General features: G+C 48.5%; 2 protein-coding genes and 1 long non-coding RNA gene across 17 annotated transcripts in view; 1 reads left to right on the plus strand and 2 right to left on the minus strand.

Moving 5' to 3' along the window:
- tpd52l2b (tpd52 like 2b) overlaps positions 1–8,101 on the minus strand; it is a 16,702-nt gene extending 8,601 nt beyond the window's left edge. For 4 of the 12 annotated variants that reach the window (XM_005752144.2, XM_005752143.2, XM_005752142.2 and 1 more), the window contains exons 1-4: positions 7,859–8,101; positions 4,776–4,933; positions 3,667–3,815; positions 2,600–2,659 (exon numbers count right to left, since the gene is read on the minus strand). In XM_005752144.2, coding sequence (XP_005752201.1) covers positions 2,600–2,659; positions 3,667–3,815; positions 4,776–4,933; positions 7,859–7,877 — 386 coding nt within the window. In that variant the 5' untranslated portion in view covers positions 7,878–8,101. The remainder of the gene's footprint in view (positions 1–2,599; positions 2,660–3,666; positions 3,816–4,775; positions 4,934–7,858) is intronic. The other 8 variants (XM_005752149.2, XM_005752148.2, XM_005752146.2 and 5 more) reach the window with 4 other exon arrangements.
- Positions 8,102–9,996: 1,895 nt separating this feature from the next.
- trim101 (tripartite motif containing 101) overlaps positions 9,997–21,238 on the minus strand; it is a 14,165-nt gene continuing 2,923 nt past the window's right edge. For 2 of the 4 annotated variants that reach the window (XM_013915673.1, XM_013915674.1), the window contains exons 3-12: positions 19,248–19,417; positions 18,981–19,161; positions 18,716–18,811; positions 16,104–16,181; positions 15,294–15,449; positions 15,196–15,218; positions 14,979–15,103; positions 13,763–14,007; positions 12,302–12,431; positions 9,997–11,223 (exon numbers count right to left, since the gene is read on the minus strand). In XM_013915673.1, coding sequence (XP_013771127.1) covers positions 12,345–12,431; positions 13,763–14,007; positions 14,979–15,103; positions 15,196–15,218; positions 15,294–15,449; positions 16,104–16,181; positions 18,716–18,811; positions 18,981–19,161; positions 19,248–19,417 — 1,161 coding nt within the window. In that variant the 3' untranslated portion in view covers positions 9,997–11,223; positions 12,302–12,344. The remainder of the gene's footprint in view (positions 11,224–12,301; positions 12,432–13,762; positions 14,008–14,978; positions 15,104–15,195; positions 15,219–15,293; positions 15,450–16,103; positions 16,182–18,715; positions 18,812–18,980; positions 19,162–19,247; positions 19,418–21,238) is intronic. The other 2 variants (XM_005752153.1, XM_013915675.1) reach the window with 2 other exon arrangements.
- On the plus strand, positions 17,297–18,799 carry LOC102210995 (uncharacterized). Its single transcript, XR_312280.1, has 4 exons — positions 17,297–17,389; positions 18,032–18,244; positions 18,332–18,409; positions 18,732–18,799. It is a non-coding gene; the product is annotated as an uncharacterized LOC102210995 (long non-coding RNA).

Consider the following 21,238-nt stretch of genomic DNA (forward strand, 5'->3'; position numbering starts at 1 on the left):
TGTTCGAATAATTGTTGTGAAGTAGCTGTAGGCCTGTCGTGATGACCTTTGACCTAGCCCACCAATCAGAAACGGGCCTGTGCAGGTCCCGGTTTAAACAGCCAATCACAATGAGCCGTATCCTGTGTCCACTAACATTCAAACACCTGCACTGGTGAAGCTGCTATTGTGGTTGCCATGGTGATGAGACTTTTGGCCGCACCGCTCAAACCCGAGACCGGAGCTGTGAGCGTCAGGAAGGAGGTCGTCTCTGCTTCCCTCGTGGTCAGCGTTCACTCAGTCCACAGTCACAGAGAAACGTGCGTGTTGGTGATCACATGATGCCATGGAGTTAAAACTGGACTCAGGGTCATTTTAATCAGCTCACCGAACATTTCACCCATTTATCTGAAGCTCTGCGATAAATATTAACCGCAGGGACAGGCTCCACCCCCCGCCAACCTGATAAGGATCAGAGGACGGATGGATGATGTGATGATATTTAAACTTTGATCTGTGAAACATGACACGGTGAGCTGCAGCATAAGGTCGAATCCAACGCACAGCAGACTCCTGTTGTGCAACAATCCGATTCTGACCTCGCAGACAGCCTGAGTTATTTTTACAGAAACCGGAGCCGCCCCGCGAGGCCAGCCTCCGCCCACAACTGTCCCCTCCCACTGCACGGGCCAGATCAACCCAAACGGCTCCGTCTCCACCGCCTCCGGTTTACTTTGAGACAAGACGCTCAGTCAGCTGATCCACAAAACGAGGAAACGAGAAAAAAGAGAACATCTAAAAATATTCATGCGGCCGTGACGTGTTCATAACTCACAGCGTCTGTGCGCGTCTCACCCGCCTGCCCGTCTTCCTGGATATCACGTATCATGCGACTAAGCAAAACACCGTCTCTTCCCCTCCTCCTCTCTCGCATTCCTTTCCTCCCACTCGTTCCTGCAGCAGCGAGTCCGAGCTGTCCGTGTGGTTGCAGACACGTTTCCAGCTGCATTAGAGTAAAATCCACGCTGACTGCACGTCTGCGGCAGACGAACGACCACAAACTAACACCGACAGCGCTCGCCGACGTGCTGGTGTATTTCTGCGAGCAGAACAAACACCAGAAACCCGCCGGTGCAGCTGCTGCTGCTTGTGAGTCAAGCACGAGTCAGCGGCGCCGCCCCGTCAGGTCACGCCAACTATCCGAGCGAGCTCGCCAATCCGGTTCATTACAGAGGCGGAACCTGGAAACTTCCAGCAGCCTCAGGCCTCAGCAGCCGGGCGGGAACGCTGCGATTCACAGCGTGTCTTTGCTCTGCTGGCACAGAAACGTGTCCCTCGGACTGACCCAGACTGGAAGTCGTTTCAGGGGTCAGCCGGGATCGCCCGGGGTCAGATGGCGTGCTTGAGGCTCTGAGTGATGCAGCAATTCTGCACATGCTCATTGGGAAAGACTCATCCTCTGTGGGGTCTCCAACTCCACGTGTCCGGGAGCGCTGTCACCTTTAACAGGGTTTTTGGACGTTAACGTCAACCGTAAAAACACCCGTGGCGCCAACGCCAAGGTGTGTCTGCGACGGAAGCCGCTGGCCTCGGGAGACACACGCCTGCAGCTGCATGGTGAATAACCACGGTCCGACAAACGAGTCGCGTTTTACCGTCACTGGGTTTGACTTTGAAACGTTTCAAAGCTCTGTCCTGCCTCGCCTTATAAATCAAGCGCACCCATCTCCATGACGGCACGGCGGCGTTTTCTCCCCACGAGCTCCCAGCGCGTCTACTCCAGCTACAGCCACAAGTCAAACCAACGTGGCTTCCAATCACCAGCAAAGACCTTCATCGGTTCAATAGCTGCCTTTTACTGAATGAAAAAACAAACATGTAATTATCAGCACAATAGTTACACATGGAAGTGTGACCACGCCTCCTTTAGAGGAGGTGCGCTTGATTTCTAACAGCGGGGAACAATGAATGACTGACTGCAGTGAACAGCCTGTAACTCAGACAGCAGAGGGGGGAAGGCTGTTTGAAGAAGCCAAAAATACGGAGGAAGACTGATGCTGAGAGGAAGCAGGAGAGGACACCGTCACATCTGGAGGCAAAGACACCTGATCTCTGAGAGGGGAAGTGAAGAAATACACTGAACCTTTAGCTCCTCCACAGAGAATCTGATAACCAAACACACTCGGGTGAGTGAGGCATGCAGCTCAGGCTGCTGTGGTCAGGACGCCCACACCAAATCCCACCTCAGTGCTACCTCACAGCAGAGCACTCACTCCAGCAGTTGCTCTGTCCGCTGACACCACGGTGCATGATGCTAGCATCACAGACTCACACTCAGTCCTCAGTAACTGGAGCTCAGCCTTCTTCCTGGTCTGTTAGTACAGAAACGTCACAGCAGCCATGTTATCGGTCACATGATGTCATTAAAAATGCTCCGACAGCACAAACACGGTGCAGAGGTCCGGCTCAGGGACCTGAGACCGAGCAGACAGCTGCAGGTGAACCTGAGCAGCTCCAACACTAGACCGCTGAAATGTTCACGCACACGTTAGAAGCTGGGTGCCAAAGTCAGAGCGTGAGAGCGCAAACAGAGCGAGCAGCAAGCACGGCGTCGACTCACAGATCTGAACGGGTCACCCGCTCGTTCCACTCGCCCAGCGTCTCAGCCGTTCTCACGTAGCTGGAAACACACACAGGACGGCGTCAGCTCAGCCTGAATCACACTTCAGTATAACCCCTCCTGTCATCCTGCAGCTCTGTCTGAAACAAGCTCCGCCCCGTATAGACCCACTTTCTGCTGATTGGCTGCCCCTCACAAACAGAAGGTTAGACAGCAGTGACTTCTCCTTCCTTCAGAAAAGCTTTGCTGCCATTAAAGCGCAGAGCGCCGCTGCGTCTGAGCGCGTCAGAGATGAAACCGTCTCTGCAGCTTCCGTTTCATCTGAACGATGCAACGTGAAACCGGATGGGTCAGTCTGCAGCTCGTTACTACCGGCGCCCGCAGGGACTCGCACACACCCTCTCGCATCCTGTGCCAGAAGCTCGTCTATCAGCAGGTGCTCCCTGCACATCCTCAGGATCACACCTCCTCCTCAGCATCAGGAGGTGGGATCCAAACCAGGTGAAGCTGGACTCTATGTGCAGATGTGGCTGTGCCACAAGCCGAGGCCTTCAACTTGTTCAGTTTCTTCTTTGCAAACCAATCAGGATCCACAGACTCGGGCTGAACCTCCAGCCTCGGTGAAGCGAGCCTCCGACTGCTGAACAGTACTCATGCTTCAACAGCTCGTCTCCTCACCTGTGGGGACCTCCCAGCCTGACAGCCCCGGGGTTCAGTCCACATCGTGGCAAACCAGATACAGCTTTGGTGACGGTGGAAGGAAAAACTCCCTTTTAACAGGAAGAAACCTCTGACAGAACCAGCTGAGGAAGCCAAAGCCATCAAACACATGAATTTAGGCTAATTAAACGCAACGTCATCCAGAACAAATCAATGTTTGCATGAGTCCAACCTTCGGTCCTCTTGTTATTCAGAGCTGAGCTGAAGGCTGTGAGCGATATCTGCTGGGACTGAATGGAGCCTTTATTTAGTCTAAGCTGTGGAGAACATTTGAAACGTAAAGCACCGAGATATACGAAAGCTCTCCGAGGACAGCCTAACCTCCCGGCGCATTCACAGATACGTACGCGTTGGAGGTCTGCACGTCCTGCCAGCTCCTCGTGAGGTTCTGCCTGAGTTCGTTGAGCGGGTTGAGGCCAAGTTTCCTCTTCAGCTCTGCGGCGTGTCTCTCTTTTGCGCACAAAACCTGCCGCAGGGTGTTGATCTCCTCCTCCACCTGAAACACATTCACAGACTTTCTTAAAACAGGAGCTTTAAATCCAACTCCACAGAAAGTCACGTTATTTGATGGAGAGACCGTAAACACCACCATCCTTATTCACCCCCACCCCTCAAACTGTTTTCTGGAGGCTTGGAGAAAGCTGCGTTCACACAGGAAGGAAGAAAACAAACACACACTGGCAACACAAAGGGGGCGGGGCAAATAAAAATTGTTCTCAACTGTAGCGACTACCAGTGAGAGCTCAGGATACTGCTGACTGACTGATGAAGTGGTAGTAAGTACATTAGAAGGTTACCTAGGTAACCAGCACCCGGTCTATTAGCGACCGCCGAGTCCGGGCGTCTGATCTCAATATAAAAAAATTAATAAAAAAACAAAAAAAAAAAACAAAACAGGCTCAAGTGGCGATCGTGGCTCAAGAGTTGGGAGTTCATCTTGTAATCGGAAGGTTGCCGGTTCGAGCCTCGGCTCGGACAGTCTCGGCCGTTGTGTCCTTGGGCGAGACACTTCACCCGTTGCCTACTGGTGGTGGTCAGAGGGCCCGGTGGCGCCAGTGTCCGGCAGCCTCGCCTCTGTCAGTGCGCCCCAGGGTGGCTGTGGCTACAATGTAGCTGCCATCACCAGTGTGTGTGTGGGTGGATGACTGGATGTGTGAAGCGCTTTGGGGTCGCTATACAAACACAGGCCATTTACCATTTTTATTTCAGGCTCAAGTAACGGTTTAACCGCAGAGGCCGTGGCGTAAACGCAGCGCTCATGTCACAGGATCAGAGGGTTAAATTAAACAGCTGCTCAGTGAAACCTTTCGCTGTAATCAGTCACCTGACACTTCATTTCAAAACTCCTGAGCTCCAGTTTTGGATCCAAACACTGCAAACTAACACTTAAAGAAGCCCCGCCCCCACCACACAGGTGCTGTCGAGCACCTGGGATCTCAGCAGGTGTGGTGTGTACCTTGGTGAGCTCGGTGCGGAGCTCCTCCGCCTCCTCCTCCGTCAGGCCAGGTGGAGGAGGGTTGGCTGGGTTCCCCATAGCGCCCTCCACGGGCACGTCGGACAGGCTGTCTGTGCGATCCACGCCGAGAGCTTTGTTAGGAGAGTTCAGGTTGATATCTGAGAGGAGGAAGAGGAGGAGGCGGGATTAGAGACACTGAGACAATGCTGAAAGCAACAGAGGCGCGCGCGCACACACACACACACAGGAAAAGGCGAGTGCTGGCGGCGGCTGATATCAAACAGGAAGTGGCAGCAGCTGCTGCGAACACCGCCTCACTGAGAGAGAAACTGAGTCATGCTGGAACAGAAGGACTGGTTCCGATGGGCGTAGCAGCTTGTGGACCAGTGCGGTTCAACACGGAGGACCTCTGGCGGTGGACGTGAGTCAGCAGGAAACGCTGGCGACCCCGGTCAGACCGGCAAATGGTAAAAATCAGCAGGATGACCCTGTGACCTCCACCACCTCCACCCGTTTCATTTAAACCAGGATCCACACTTGAGAAAAAAATCTCACTGATGACCGACTGTAGAGACGACACAGACCACCATAATGGTGACCTCGCAGGTGTGTCAGCCAATGAGCAATGGCCTCAACGCAGGTTTACCCGCATTTCCAGCACAGCCAGCTGGGCCCCAATAAATCCTGACTCACGGTCAAAGAGCAGATTATTGTACGATTGTGCGTCCGCCTGAGCCCGCCTTTGTCACAGACTTTACTGGGCGGGGGTGTGTCAATGGACAGATGGCAGTCAAAGCGATTCTTACCCAGCGTCCCCCGGTGCATTAAAGTAACGCTGTCCCTGTGCTGACAGTCATAATGCATTAAATCAGGTTTCACATCGCACAAACACCCTTTAGTGTGTGTGTGTGTCTGTGCAGCTACACTGACCCGAGTGTGCAGGATTCAGCCTCGGAATTACAGCCCAGCATTTCAAAATAATAGACAACATCTGCAATTATAGAGGCACAAAAACACCACACAATGTTCTCTCAATGCTCGCCGGCATCATTGATGTCGTTACTGAAGGACGTCCTTCCACACTTCCTGGTTACAGCAGCGCTGACACAGCGTTACAGCCGGACCGTCGGCACAGGCCGCATGCAAGCACCTGGGCAGCGCCTTCAAAGGAACATTTAATCACAGTATAAAATGACCTTCTCGTGTTTACGTGAATGCCATAGCAACAACATCACCGTTCATGTGACATACAAAAATGGTCCTGCTAGTGTCACAGGTGGGGGTGGGGCTACAGTATTAATCTATGACTGACAAACCCCCCACTCTAATTTGGAAAGTTGAGTCGCTGCTATAGGGGCGTTCCCAGTTTACATCACTGCAGCGGGAGTAACAAATAAAATCAAAGTTTCCTCCACCTCCACGTTTGCTTACACCACCTGACCCAAAATGGTCAAAACATTAAGGACCCCCAAAGGATTTTACTGACCTAACACAGCAGGGACCAGACATCAGACCCTGGAATATTTCAGGTAACTCTGACAGGGTCAGGTGGGAAGCATCAGGTGACGCTGCCTCAAAGGGTTTCTCGACAGTGTCATCACTGTGGGTCTGTTCCCGCACACCCCTCCGTGATCCCCTGAAGAAGAGTCATTTCCTAATCCTTCATGCTTCCGGCTGCGGTCTCACTTCCTCACTGCCCTCACAGAGAAACCGTGTGTGTGTGTGCGCGTTATCAGCTTCATCATCTGATGTGGCAGCGGTCTGACGAGTCTGCAGACGCTGAGCCGTGTCCTGCATGTGAACCACACCTTCCTTAAACTTCTGCTGATAACACAACACAACAGCTGCTGCCTCGCCCTGTGAGCCAGCAGCGACCGAGCCTCGTTACTGAAGGCCGACCCAAAGCAGTCAGCAAACCTCTTCCTGCTTCATCGGGTAGTTACTGCGGGGTCACTTCACAGACTCGGACGTCCCTCTTTATCCGCCCTGCTGCGCACAGACGAGAGGCAGCAGTAACCTCTGCTCTGAAAACGTCCATTAGAGCTGCAGAGCAGCGCGGGGAGTTCACAGAGAGAGGGCCTGCAGGAGCCGACCGAGGCGTCATCAGGTCGCCTCGGATCCTATTGGCTCAAGCATTGACGCAAGACACGTCTGTCCCGTTTATTCCTCACGTTCTGGGGTTGTCTTACTGAAAACAGGCGTCTTCACCTGAACTGATGTTGAACGTTTAACAAATCTGGGTTTTTTGAGCTCGAGTGAATTTAATCCCACTGACAGAAAGGTGCACGTGCTGGCTTTATTAAAAGCAGATGATCAATAGGAAGTCATTTCCTTTTTGTCCTGAAACCTGAATTCACGCCTCACCTTAAAATAAAGACAAAGCTCCCTTCACAGTCTGACTAAATGCTGCTTTTAAGGCTGACCTATTCTGCACTTTTTCTACTCTTCCAGCTGTATGATGTCATCACGACAAACAAAAGCTCCACCCACCTGCTGTTTAAAACTTCCCTTTGTAAGGCTTATTCTGATTTGTGAATCATGCTAAGCCGCCCTGGCAGTGTGAGAGAACACAGCCTGATTCAGCTGTAAACACAGCGTCAACACAACATGAAGCTGTCAGTCTGAAAAGTCAGTGATGACACAGCAGCAACTAGCATGCTAACAGCCAGTTAGCGGTGTCCACCTGACAGGAGGGGTCGGTGACTCACTCAGGTGAGGCTCCAGGTAAATACAGGAGCCTCTGCTGCTGCGTTTGTGGCAGCCAGCCAATCCTACCTGGAGTCTGAGCTGGTTAAACACGTCGGCAGTGTCCGTGTCCGTAAACACGGAGCTCCGTTTTTAATATGATTCAAGTTCCACTCAGCGGCTAACCCACAAACCCGAGCTCAGAGCCCGGGAACCGGGCCTGTGGCCAATGTTCGGTGATCTCCCAGCTTCGTACAATCAAACCGGGCTCACACAGTGGGCTGTCGGCCGTTTATGACCAATTAAAGTGGCTAAAGTATCCGCTGAGAGCCGCTCTGCGCACTCTCACACTCGGCTAGGCTAGGCTAGCTCCGTGCTAGGCTAACACTCAGCGTTACCTTGGCTGGCGGGGTCCATGGCGTCGCTCTCTCGCGGATTAAACTCCTCTTTCGAAGATTTAAAGTTTCAGGTGGAGCGCAGCGGACAGCAGAGCGGCACACTGAGCACAAACCGTCCACACTACAGCTTCGCTGACAGAAAGTCGTCGACAAGAACACACGGGGAGCAGCAGTCGTTTATCCCACGGTCCGTGAAATTAACGCCAAACAACAGAGGCACATCCGGCGGGGAATTTCAAAATATTACGTTAGTGCCTGGAGGCGATGACTGGGAAATATTTATTGATGACTCACTCCTCTATTATTTTATTAAGAAATAGTGGATTACTTGCCTCGGAAATTAAAAAAAATCCATTATCGATATATTCATCAGTGTCTGAGTCTTCACGTTTTTTTAACAGTCCGAGTACAATTCTGAAGAACAGATTACACGTTACATTTCCAAACTGGCAGAAACACAGTGAACCAATCACACTGAGGTGTGTCATCACTCTGGTTAAAGGTGTTTTTTGGAACAACCCACTGTAAACTTTGACCTGCAGGGGGCGACACGGCATCAGCGGGTTTTTTATTTTATTCGTTTATTTTAGCCGCGTTTCCTCCGGATGCTGCCTTTTGATTCCTTTTACCTGCTAAATAAAGGTCACCCTGACTCACTGCTCCGTCCTGTGGTACAAACATGAAGGTACAGCCCAGGCCTGTTCTAACTCCGGCTTGCATCTCTACATCACAGTGCACAGATGTTCTCGACGTGAAGAGTAAGCAGATGTTTCTTCTCGGTTTGTTACTCAGCTGTTCTGAGATTATCTATGACACACACACAGGTACAGTGCTTATCAGATTCACTGCACACCTGTCATAAAACAAGAAAAGACAAACATTCATTTGAATTTCATATATATTTAATATAGTGAGTCGTGCCTCTTTAAACAGGAGCGATGAATTTCAAACTGAACTACTGACTTTAGTCACAAACATGAGCGAGCACGTCTGAGAGCAGTCACTACATTCAACCTCTCAAATGCATATTTGTGTAAATAAATGTAATTTAGCACCTTAATCAAAAATAATATTGATGAACTTTAATATTTTTCAGAGCTTGTGCGTGCTCGTGGGTTACCTGTTACAGAAACAACAAATCACAACAACAGATGCCTCAGGTGCTTTTATATTGTAAGACCTGCTATAACACACAGAAAACAATGTTTTAATAATTAGCATTACTGTTAGCTGTGGCAGAAACCCGGCTGTGAGTGGGCCTCTGCGTGGACTCCAGGAGCACGGGTGACAGATTTACTTTAGACCAACGTGTTTTTAAATCATGACGACACATTTTACAGCAGCAGAAACACAAAAACGTCACACTGACGTGTTTGTGTGTAAACCTAAAAACACACCGTCAGAGAGTGTGACAGGTCTGCTGAGCTCTGATTGGCGCTTTAAGGCAGGTGTGCTTTTATTTTTAAAGGGCAGTCATCCAAACAGGAAGTGGTTTCTCCTCAGCACAGCTGCAAAATGCTGCTGAAATACTTTGGTTTGACACTTTGTGTTTATCTGTGAATGGAAATGCAGAACAGCTCTTCGCAGCACGCACAGCGTCTCCAGCCTCAGAAATCTGACCGATGTGATTTTTAAACCTGCGAGACGCCCTCATGACACACGCGCAAACACCACGTCCGTGGATTTCAGTGATTCTTGAGATAAGGGACAAAACACGTCCGCCGATAAAACCCGATTTTGGGGTTAAAAATATGCACACAAGTGTTAACCCAGCTGACTAAGAGACAAACCAAGGCGATGTTTACACAACAAAAGTATGATTTTGTGTTTTGTTATGCATATATATTTACTTTAAATGGTACAATACATTACCAGTACCCTAGAAATCCACTGTCCACAAGCAGGTGTGATGATATTAAAACAGAGAGAAAAATTAAACATCAAGTCACTAAGTATTTAAGTCAATACCTTATTTAATATCAAAACGTACACCTGAAATTTATTTTTGCATATTTTAAGTGATTAAAATCGTGTCCAGAGTTTTTGTCAACACCATCAGATTTTTAAAAAGTACAAAAGAATCAGGAATGATTGTGGGCAGCTTACACTCTGAGGACCCCTTTACCACTTCCTGTTCGATGCACATGCCATGGTGAGTTTTTTTGTTTTAATTACATTTATGGCACAACTTTGTGATAAAACTGCGTCACAGCCACTAAAGTCGATGATTTACTCTCATTGAGTAACGGAATATGTTACAAAATACATTTTGGGACATGTAATCTGTAATCTGTAGTGGAATACATTTGAAAAGTAACCTTCCTAACGCTTCCACCGTCAACACCTTATCAACTCCAAAATTCTGGGTTTTTGTTTATTTTTCCCTTTTGAAGAACCATATGTTTTGCTCCCTCATGATATTCCAATAAAAAAAGTTACTTTTCTCAATAAATGTGTAATTTTCATGCTGCTAAATATGATTGTTTCTTATAGAGATTAAATACAAGCTTCTGAAAATATGTACGACTGTAACTCTAATAACAAAAAGCCAAACAATCTTACTTTTAAATGTGGTATAATTAGTTTGAAAGCATAAACAGTAGAACAGAGAAGCTGCTAAAAGTCAAACTAGCTGAAACACTTTATTTAAAATATATATTTTGCATTTCTTTGTGTCTGATGGTGTTGACAAAAACGTTGCACTTCTCCAGCAAAAACATAAATTATTAAAAAATGTTACACCTGGGAGACCAAAACATGGTGAGACAGCCAAAACTTTGTGTAACAATTATATGTAAATATGATTTTGAAAAATCAAAAATATTTTTTAGAAAATTAAAACCTGTTTTGTCCCTAATCTCAGGCATCACTGACAAAACACACAGAAACTCAAAGTGTCCAAAGACTGAATGAGTCAGTCATGAAACAAAATCAGCATCAGAAAAATTCTTATTTAAAAATCAACAATGAATATGTGAGAAGCATCATCATCATCATCATCACGACACACGCACATAAATGTATCACGCCTCCTCGGCCTGTGAACCTCGTTATTTCTCTGCTTTCACTTCCTGTCAGGTCAGCGATCGTCTGTCACACTTTCTACAAAAACGAGCCCAAAAATGTAATTTCTCAGGCACAATTTCAAAATAAGAGCCCAAACAACCAAACATCTCTCAGAGGAATCCCCCCCAACCATCCACCCACCGCCTAACTCTTGTTGTGGGTGGGGCTCAGCCAGGAGAAAAACTGGGCAGATGAGGAGGAAGTGGAGGAGGTGGAGGCAGCGATGCGGGGGCCGTGGGTCTCCCTCCTGGAGGGACAGCAGGTGGAGGTGAGCGTGAGCAGTACGAGTCTCCTGAATCCTGCAGATTAAGATTTCAGATTAAAAAGTGGTTCAAACGGATTTGGCTCTCTAACACGCAGAGACGACCAAGACGTCACCTGGAAGCTCACCTGGTGTCTCATACCTGAGATAAACTTCCTGTTTGCTCCAAACTATTTTAAATCCTGTCCTGATGTTCAAAATGGTGACCTTTGACCTTTCTATTTCCAAACTGACTTCCTGCTGGATTTGGTTGGTCTTTATTTCCTCTCGCTCTGATGTCACGATTACAGAATGTTGCATTATTGTATTTTAATCTGCATGAATGAACTTTTACATAATTATAAACAGCTTTTCTTTATATTAAATCAAGTGTCCGCAGAGCTTAAAGCAAACTGGCCCAAAGACATGTTTCAGATGATTATTATGAATTCAATTTTAGAGCAACGTTAATGACAGACGTGTGGTGGGAGAGAAATTTACATATTTAATAAATGTAAATGTTTATCACGAAGAATAAAATTATGCTTTAATAAAGCCTGAATAAAACAGTGATAATGCTTCCATATTTATACTACAGAGAATTAAAACTGTCATTACACAGACCGACCACAGGGTGTCAGCAGAGCTGAGTCTCCGCTCCTTGTCTGCACTGTAAGTTTGTCCAGTCGCTTAAAATGTTTGATTTCTTTGGCCTTTTTCCCACCACGCTCCTGTGCTCCACTCAGTACCACACAGTAAGAGTATTAATAGTATAAGTACTGCGGTAACAGTGATAGTAGTATGGGGGTAAAAAAAAAAGTAAAATAAAAAAGAATAAAGTTCAAATAATTTTATTGTTATAGATTTTTTTAGACAATCAGTGCTCGCTTTAAAAACAAATTCGACTGACTGTAACCTGATTTCATTTATTTGTAGTCGCTGTGAGTTTAAAGTGTTTTCTGTAAGAAGCAGAATTATTATGTTTATAATCAGTGATCGTCTAAAAGTAAAGATTAATTCATCTTTAATGTAGTCTGACCAAAAGGATCCTAGAAAAGCTGTTTTTATCCTTTTAAAATAAAAGTATTCTGAGTCACATGCTTTTCACAATAAAAGCATGCCGCAGGTGAGCATACCTGAGCTGTGCGGCAGTGATGTTCGTGCGGCTCCGTGTGGCGTTTATGTGCAAATAAAGCAGCCGACGTAAGCCCACGCCCTCTGCAGGATGACCAGGAGGGCGAGCAGGTAGAAGAACAGTGTGACAGCCTGCAGGTGGAGAGGAGGGTGGAGGAGGGATGAGGAAGAGGATGGAGGTGAGATGCGGTGGATTATTTGCTAACTCTAACGAGCCGGCTGAGCGGCTCAGGTGGGACGTCTCCACCTGTTCATTCAGGTGTAGCTGTGCTTCCCTCCTGCTCCCGTACATGGAGGGTTAAAGCTCTGATTATTCCTTTTTCCATATTTAAACTGATGTCTGAGCCTGCAGGCTGCGCCGGCGGCAGGCGCCGGCATCACGCTCGGCTCGCAGAAACAAAACGAATAAAAAGAGAAGAAGAAGCAGCTGTGGAGGTGGAGCCATATCTGTGGGTGGGAGCAATGTGTAGAGCCTGGTCCATGATGATGACGACGGATGACACTGACCTGAGAACGGGCGTCTTCAGCACCTCTCGTCTCCACGGTGACGTCAGAGCCTTTGGGTTTCTTCTCGTCGTCCTCTCTTCCTTTCGACGCTCCAAACTCGCCGTCTCTGCTCTCCGTGTGACGCTTCTCCTTCCTCACAGCTTCCTCCTCCTCGCTCCTCCCCAGCCTCACCCTGAGCTCACTGCGCCGGCACCAGTGACGAGCATCCTTTGCTTCCCTTTCCTTCGGCCTCGTTCAGCTGCTCCTCAGCGGCCTCGGACAGGTACGCCCAGCCCTGCACCTCCTCCTCCTCTTCGCTCTGAGGTTCTTCTGCTGGATTTTTTGAGCAGATATGAGAGCAGATGGGGACTCATGGAGGACACATAGGCAGCCTTGTGGGAGGAGATTGGATTTGACCCCAGCAGCGTGAGGTGAACCCGTCCTCGCTGATGCATCGATGGACCTCCGGCAGGGTTTGTCCAGGAGCTGATGGGCTCAAGCCAGCTGTGCACCAGCCAGGGTAAAAGTCAGCATCCTCCTCCTCCTCTTCATCCATCCCCTCACACTGACAGGTGAAGACAGTTACAGCCACATGTTTAACCACTCGCTGTGTTTATCCCTCCGTGATGGTTTTGGAAACCTGCAAATGTTCTCTTAGTAAAACATGCATTACCTGCAAACCCTGTATACAAAAGATGGACACAGACTCAAGCCCATTGGTCAATGAGGTCCAGCTGTTCACGGTTTGTAGCATTTTGAAGCCTCATTGGTAACGTTTCAATTGCCACCATGTTGGTTTTGTTTCAGGAAGTGACCATATTTGGACAACCTTCATGTCTCACAGCCGACCCTCAGCTCTGTTGGCAGCTCTGAGGCTACTGATGGACTCTTTCATTAGATTATATGTTAGAGAAATTCTGAGTAGTTTACAATCAAATGTAAAGGTGAGCGTCTTTAAAGCAGGTGTGATACTCTACCTGCTGTGTGCTCATTCCCTCCTGCCGTTCGCCGCCCTCTTTAGCTAGCTCGGCGGCGGCTTCCTCCTCTCCCTCCGTGATATGACCCGAGTCCAGCTCAGGAGTCTCCTGCTCTGAAACCTCCTCTGCGGCCTGCTGGTTGCCGTTTGGTTCTGTGTTCTGGATCAAAGAATCTTTGGGTTCTTTTGGCTCTGGTTCTTCAGGAACATCCTTCACGACTGGAGAGATATCACAAAACCATGATGCTGAGGGAGGAGGAGGAGCCAACATCACAAAGGAAATAATGAGACGAACTGATGTAAATGCAACACGAATAATGCAGTGATGTAAACATGTTTATTTATTCATAATGTATTTGCTGCTTCATTCTTTTAGTCCACGACTTTTCATTCAATTCATTTTTGTTTTCTCTCCTGCATCGCTCCATTTTCTGTATTTTAGAAGATTTCAGAAAATCTGAGCATGAACAGAAATGAACAAAGACTTAAAAATGGGCGGGGTTTTATAGAAGTGACCTTTAACGTGCACGCCCACGTCTAACGGCTGAGAGCTGGACCAATGAATACTGCTCACACTAGTTCGTCTGCAGCTGCAGTCCTTCATACTCGTCGTCATTATTGTTTGAATTCTTGACGTGGCTCCTGATGCTCTGCAGCAGCTTCACTGTGAGTTATTCTGCCTCTGCTCAGGACCTCCAGGACCAAGCTTGGCGCCTACTACACCTACATGTGAAGGCGCCGCCCCTCGCCCTGCTTCTTCAGGAGGGGACGTTAAATTAAAGCACGTGTCTGTATTGTGGAGATAAAACACTACAACCTGATTAGTTTGGTAACCCGCTGCAGCTGAAGACATCTGTGTTACGATGATCACAGGGAAGCACCTGGGCAGGTATCACTGATGACAGCTGACCTCCTGCATCCTCAGAGTGTTGGTGCCAACATGGCGTCGCACACTGCGGATCCTCTGACCGATAACACGGCTGCTGTGAGGTTACTCCAACAACAACCCATAACCAGCTCATTGTGCAGTAATGTGCTCCAAACAGAAGCCACACCCACAGCATTTAAACCAATCAGAGGAATGGCACTTTAAAGTGGGAGGAGCTAAACAGGAAGCGCTGCAGGATCATATAAAGATGGCTTATTGTAGCCTTCGTGTCATGCAGAGCTGCCCTGTGTCGGGTTGGGGAGGTGGAAATGAGCCGAACGAGTCGAACCTTTGATGAAGTCGATGCTCTTCAGCGCCCTCTCCTGCTCGCTGAAGTTAACCCTGTAACGACTCAGGCGCTTGTAACCTGGTCTCAGCGTCTCGGACGGACCCGAGGCACTCGCCGCCTTCACCCTGAGGACGGCGAGGAGGTATAAGGAGCAAAAGAAGGTTGGTTAATGCTGACGAGGTGAAGGAAGGCGTGAAGAATATTTCCCGTCACTCACTTTGTGATCATCTCTGCTGAACTCTGAAAGAGGAGGAGGAGACAAATGAGCCGAGTCACACTCGTCACCGCCGCACACAGGAAACGGGAGTCGCTCACCTGAACAAAGGCGGCCATGTTGGGCTCTTCCATGCTGCTCGCGGCGCTCTCCGCCAGCCTGCTGTTGGCTGCCATGCTGTCATCATGGCAACGCACCAGCGCCCGCGCGTGGCCCGTCTTCTCCTCTTGCTCAGAGCTGATTCGCTGCGCCATCGCCTTCGATCACAGTAAAAAGAAACACTATGAGGCGTGACCATCGTGTTCAAACAAGACGTAGTACAGAGCTTTCTGTCACAAACAGACAGCAGGCGCAGGAACATTCACCGCAGAGGCTGCAACGTGTTTGAGGACACGTGTCCTCATCCGAAGGACGTTATCCTGATTACGTCCCTCAGACGAAGACACGACAGAGCAGCAGGCGGGTCTCTGTGCGGTGACAAAACAGCGACTGCTTCTTTCTGCTTGGGACTGTAAAATCAGTTTCCTGCTCACATCGTTTACAGAGTGACGTCAGGGAACTGAAGCTTCCTGCTGAAACAGAAGCAGCGATGGAGGCAACCAAGTAAAAGAAGAAGGACTTTGTGAGGTTGCAGTCGTCTGATTGGGCCTGCAGCTTTCAAAAACAAAAACGTACTTTTATTGCTGCAAAGTCCAAACAGGAAGCTCACTCCTCATGCAGACACACTGAGGGTAACCAGGGAAAGGAGACACAGGGACACACAGCAGACACTGCCACAGGGCAGGAAGTCAGACTGAAGACAAAGCACAAGCAACACGGGACTACCAAAATAAAACAGGAAACCTACGCGCACGGCACACATTTATATTTTAAAGTCCCGACGTCACTGAGGACGAGGGCTGAACTCTGACCTTCTGTCTTTCCTCCAGGATGGAGAACATGCGGTTGAACTTCTCGCACACGCTCTGTTTCTGAATGCTGCAGTTCTCCTGAGGAGCAACGACACAGTCAGTCAGGTCTGACGCAGATAAACCACGAGGCTCTTTCATGGACTCCTGACACTTTTGAATTCATCTTCGTGCAGACTCTGCTTCATCACATGCTCAATAACTGGATCGTGATGTGTGTGCACGTGTTAACGAGCAGCTTTTGTGCAGATGTTCTGCAGCTGCAGTCTGAGGAGCTCGAAATCACAACAGCAGTCGCCTCAAGGTGCTTTATATTGTAAGGTAGACCCTGCAATAATACATAGAAACACCAACAATCATATGACCCCCTGTGAGCAGCACTTTGGCGACAGCGGGAAGGAAAAACCTTTGGAAGAAACCTCCGGCAGAACCAGCTCAGGGAGGGGCGGGGCCATCTGCTGAATTGACAAAGTGAAGAGATGAGCAAAGGTGTCATGAAACGATCTGAAACACGTCCCTGTCACGACCTGCGGGATCAGCAAGGAGCTGGTCATTATGTTCGCTCTCTTTCTCTCTCTCCTGTTTTGCTGGGGCGGACATCATGGTGGGTTCACGCCCTCGGCCCACGCCTCCCTGTATTGGAAACACCTGGACCTCGTCAGGACCAGCCGGTATTGAAGAGGGGAGAGGTCTGCTGTTTGGCGCTGGATCGTTGTTAAACTCCCGTCAGTAACAAGTTCAAGCCAAAGTTTCTCGTGCCCGTGTGCAGAATATTAACGTGCATTTGTTTGTATCGAGATTCCTCGGACCATCCCGTTCTTCCAGGAGCAGTGTGTGGAAGGAGCGGCTGGTCACAAAGCTGGGAGAGAGGGAGGAGCGTGTGTGTGATCCTCTTTCCCCAGATTCCTGGAGGTCTGCCCCCCTCACGTCTTGTATATAGCACTATCCCCGCACAGCCTGTAAATACACTCGGTGAAGAGATTGTAAACAAACTTTCATTGTTAACTGGCTACTCAGCAGTGGTGTGTCCAGCGGGGTGGCCTGGGGGGGGCACAGGTCACCTCCTCAACCAGACTGGCCACCCAGGTTCCACCCCGAAGCTAAAACAATAAAATTCAATCAAATAGCCAATGTACGATTATGTTTTCACCGTGAAGCTCAGATGTCCGAGTGTAAGTGAATGCAGCATTGGCTGCTGCACTATGAGCATCAGGTTAGCAAAGGAAGGAGAGGAAAGAGACACCGCGGAAATAAAATTTTCAGCGAAAGAAAATGAGGAGAAAATAAATGTAAGTAATATTAAGTTTGTTGAGTTTAGTAAACTTAAATTAGAATCCCAAGGAAAAAAGAACACTTGAAGAATTATTGCAGCCGTCGCATATTTGAGACAGTCGGCTGCTGGGGGAGCTAGCATAAGAGTTATGAGTTATAAGATACAATCCAAGTCGTAGCATTGCTGTGTGGAGCTGCAGGTTTGGTTGCAGGTTAACACTGGCAGCGTCACCGTGCCAGCTGACTGTATCATCAGCCAGTGTTCTGTATACATCAATATTACCAAAGTTTACCATGAGGCAGCACTTACACTGCACCGTGCGGTCCAGCTAATTTCTCTCATTACTGATCCTATCTGCCAGCTCCGTGTTATGAATAGAGTGAATCACCCCTGTGCCATGTTCAGTGCAGGGATGTGCATTTCTGGTCCTCCCGGTTCCAGATGTTTCCAGACTTCAGCACAGCTGATTTAAAGGATCATTTACAGACATGTAGGTGTTTGGGGATTGTTTGATTTGAACTGGCTCTGTTGGTATAGGAAACATCTAAAACGTGCAGGATAGGGTCCACGAGGGCCGGAAGTTGACATCCCTGACTTCTAGTCAAGGTCATCAGGAAAGTTGTTGTTTGTAACACAAGTTTTTGCTTTATTACTTCAGGGCCAACCAGTAGAGATAAAAGAACAGGAAGAATGAAAAGATTTCTTCCTTAAGAAGGCTAAAATACACCCAGAAGCAGAGAACAATGTCCGCAGTCATCATTGTCACCTGTGAGTTCTACAAATGAAGGTGTGTGAGAGAACGAACAAGGAAAATGCAAGGAGGGGATGTTCAACCGATCCATAGGGGACAAATCCTAATATGTGTATTGTGGTACGTAACTGGAAAGTAAAACAAAATCCTGTTTTAAATAACATGTTTTTTTATTTAATGAAATGTAATCTTTTGATATTATCCCAGCACCTGTTCATGATCCACCAGATAACTAGGATGCGGTGCCCTTTGAAACATCATGTACGACCCCGGGCCATCCACATGGTATTGAACCTCCAGTCTTACTTATAGACTAATATTGACAGCCTTTAAAATCTCATTCTAATAAGAGTTATTAGGGTTATAGGGTTATTGAATTAACAGTTGATAGACTTTTTTTAACACTATCTGTGCCCCTACCTGCCCCCCACAGAAACACGCCACTGCTACTCCTGCGTGCAGATGCTGAAAGGCAAACCGTGACCGTCTCATAGCTCAGACTGTTTCTAACACTGTGAACTGAGCTGCCAATCACAAGACTTCTACAATGAATGTTATTGTTGTTTATTGGTTATCGCTGACATCACACACCTCTATGTGTCTGCAGGTCTCCTCCAGCTCATTGATCACAGTCTGGACTTTGTCGCTGAACGCCCTCAGAGAGGCGACGCCTTCGCGCAGCTGGTCCTGGAGAACAGAAGGAAGTGACTGCATGAGGTGGTAACAGCTGCAGGTCATTCAGCAGAAAACAGCTGTGAGAGCTGAGCAACAGTGTGAGCCGGACACACAAACACAGAGGTCATTTATTTAAGCGCCTAATAACAATAATAACGCAGGCAGCAGGTCACTGCAGTACCTTCTGCTGCTGGTAGATGGCGCTCAGAGGAGCCACCTCGCAGGACTGATGGGCCCCGAAGACTTTGCAGAGCGAGCAGGTGGGAACCTGACAGGTGAGGCAGTAGATGTTCACCTTTTCTCCCTCGTGGTCGGAGCATGTTGAATGAGCAGGAGGTGGAGGTGAAGGCGGAGGGAGGGGCCTGGAGGTGAACACACAGGAAGTGGTTAAACACCGCGTCTCTGCTTTAATCACCTGTCGTCAGACATCACCTGGCTGTGACTCAACCTGGTGCTGTTGATTTCCTCTTTGTAGATGTCGATGATGTTCTCCACCAGCAGGTTTCGCTGAAGGCCGTAGACGCCGTGGCGGTCCAGCAGCACTTCTTGTCTGCAGGACGGACAGCGGAAACGCCCGCTGTTCACCGACATGGTGGTCCGAGCGTGGAACAGAGACGGCTGCACACAGGAAGCAAGAAACCAAAATGCCAGCTTAACCCCGAACGCCATCGTGACGCACAAACCGGGCGGCAAACAGCGGCCGAGCCTCCCATCACACAACATCTGTTACTGGAGCATCGAAGACACACAACATCAAAGTGACAGAAATGATCCTCGCTACGTGATCTTTGTGTATCTGCTGTACTGTTAGCTGTGCTTGGTCACCTCCAGTTTTACTTTGGCGGTCTGTCTTATTGTGGTTTTACTTCCTGTTGTTGTTGCCAGCCCCGGCTTACCTGTGCCCACCTGTGTCCTTCCTCACTGCTTTACTGTGATCACAGCTCCACGTCTGCACTCCCTTACAGGACGGACCGAGCTTCCTTCTACTCTATTTCTGTTCAGCCTTTACTAATGATACAAACAAAGCCGTTGTCCGGATTTCAGCAACCTTCAGTTTCATTCCCAGCTCACAGCTCACAGCTCACAGCTCACAGCTCACAGCTGGAGTCGGTGCTCGATTGTTTTGTGCTGGATTCTGAGCTGAAGGTTTCATCTCTCTCCAAGCAAAGTTGACACAACCAAGCAAAAGAAGATCCAAACTACGCTTCGCAGTTCACTTTCTCATGAATTGCCTCTTAGCTTTTCTGTTTTGCTTCCACCACACTAAAATCACACGTAATGCACAGCTCTGTGTCTCAGTGAACGGCACGAACAGCTTCCCATCTACAGATCTGTTTCTGCATTTTCACTGGCTTGTTACCCACCAGTCTACCGTTATGTGCTGACTTCCAACAAGGAAGTCTCCTTTCTGCGGTTCAAGACTGAAGAGATGTAAACTTTTTAAAATGATGACGAGGAGCAAAACTCTCAGCTGTGTCTGTAATCAAACCTCCGTAACGTTGCTCTGCTTCACGTCAGCAGCATCAGGTCATGTTCACATGTTGATTAATGGTTTTCTTTCGTTTTTGATCTACTGCAGAATATTTGTATAAATCCCAGACCAGGAAAACCTCCTCCATGTTTTTCTGTTTCATCCTCAGCTACTTTGACACAAAGGCCTCTGCTGTGATGCTCACACCTGTGACAAAGTCTCACAAGTGTCAGCTTCCTTTTTATAGATGCAAAAATATGGAAATGTGCTGATGCGTGATCAGAATTATAATATTTCTGACTGTCTGAGGCAAAATTCCCCCGATTCCAATCGAATCGATTCTAGAAATCAGTGACGACACCCAGCCCTGAGATTTAGCTCCACCTCCTCCTATCCCAGCAACTTCCTCTGTAACATAACCTTCTGCCTGTCCTCCATAAACCTTCGCTCTGCTCCTCCTTTACCATCACAGCGTTTGTTCCCCCCTCCCCTCCTCTGTCTTCAGGCTGGAGCACCGGAGGAGGTCAACATTAGCACGGCTCTGATTTACGTGAAAATGTTCGCAGATGTGAGGCAGCAGCAGGTTTCATTACCATGTTGCATATTTGGAGTCATATCTTCATACACAGACAGTGAAATAAGAAAAATGGCAGCAGTGTAGATGTTGATGCTCCTGGATGTGCGAGTGGAGGAACTGCTGGGGGAGAAGGCTCTGCAGGGCACACGCTGTGTTTACAATACACCTTCTCTGTAATGTCCAGCAGAGGGCAGCTGCGGTCTGTGACAAGACGGACGCCCTGTATTTGTAAAGCGCTTTACTCGTCCCTGAGGACCCAAAGTGCTTTACACATCCACCCACACACACACTGGTGATGGCAGCTACGTTGTAGCCACAGCCACCCTGGGGCGCACTGACAGAGGCGAGGCTGCCGGACACTGGCGCCACCGGGCCCTCTGACCACCACCAG

The sequence above is a fragment of the Pundamilia nyererei genome, unplaced genomic scaffold (assembly GCF_000239375.1).
Source record: "Pundamilia nyererei isolate P.nyererei 1_Seehausen unplaced genomic scaffold, PunNye1.0 scaffold00346, whole genome shotgun sequence".
Lineage (NCBI taxonomy): Eukaryota > Metazoa > Chordata > Actinopteri > Cichliformes > Cichlidae > Pundamilia > Pundamilia nyererei.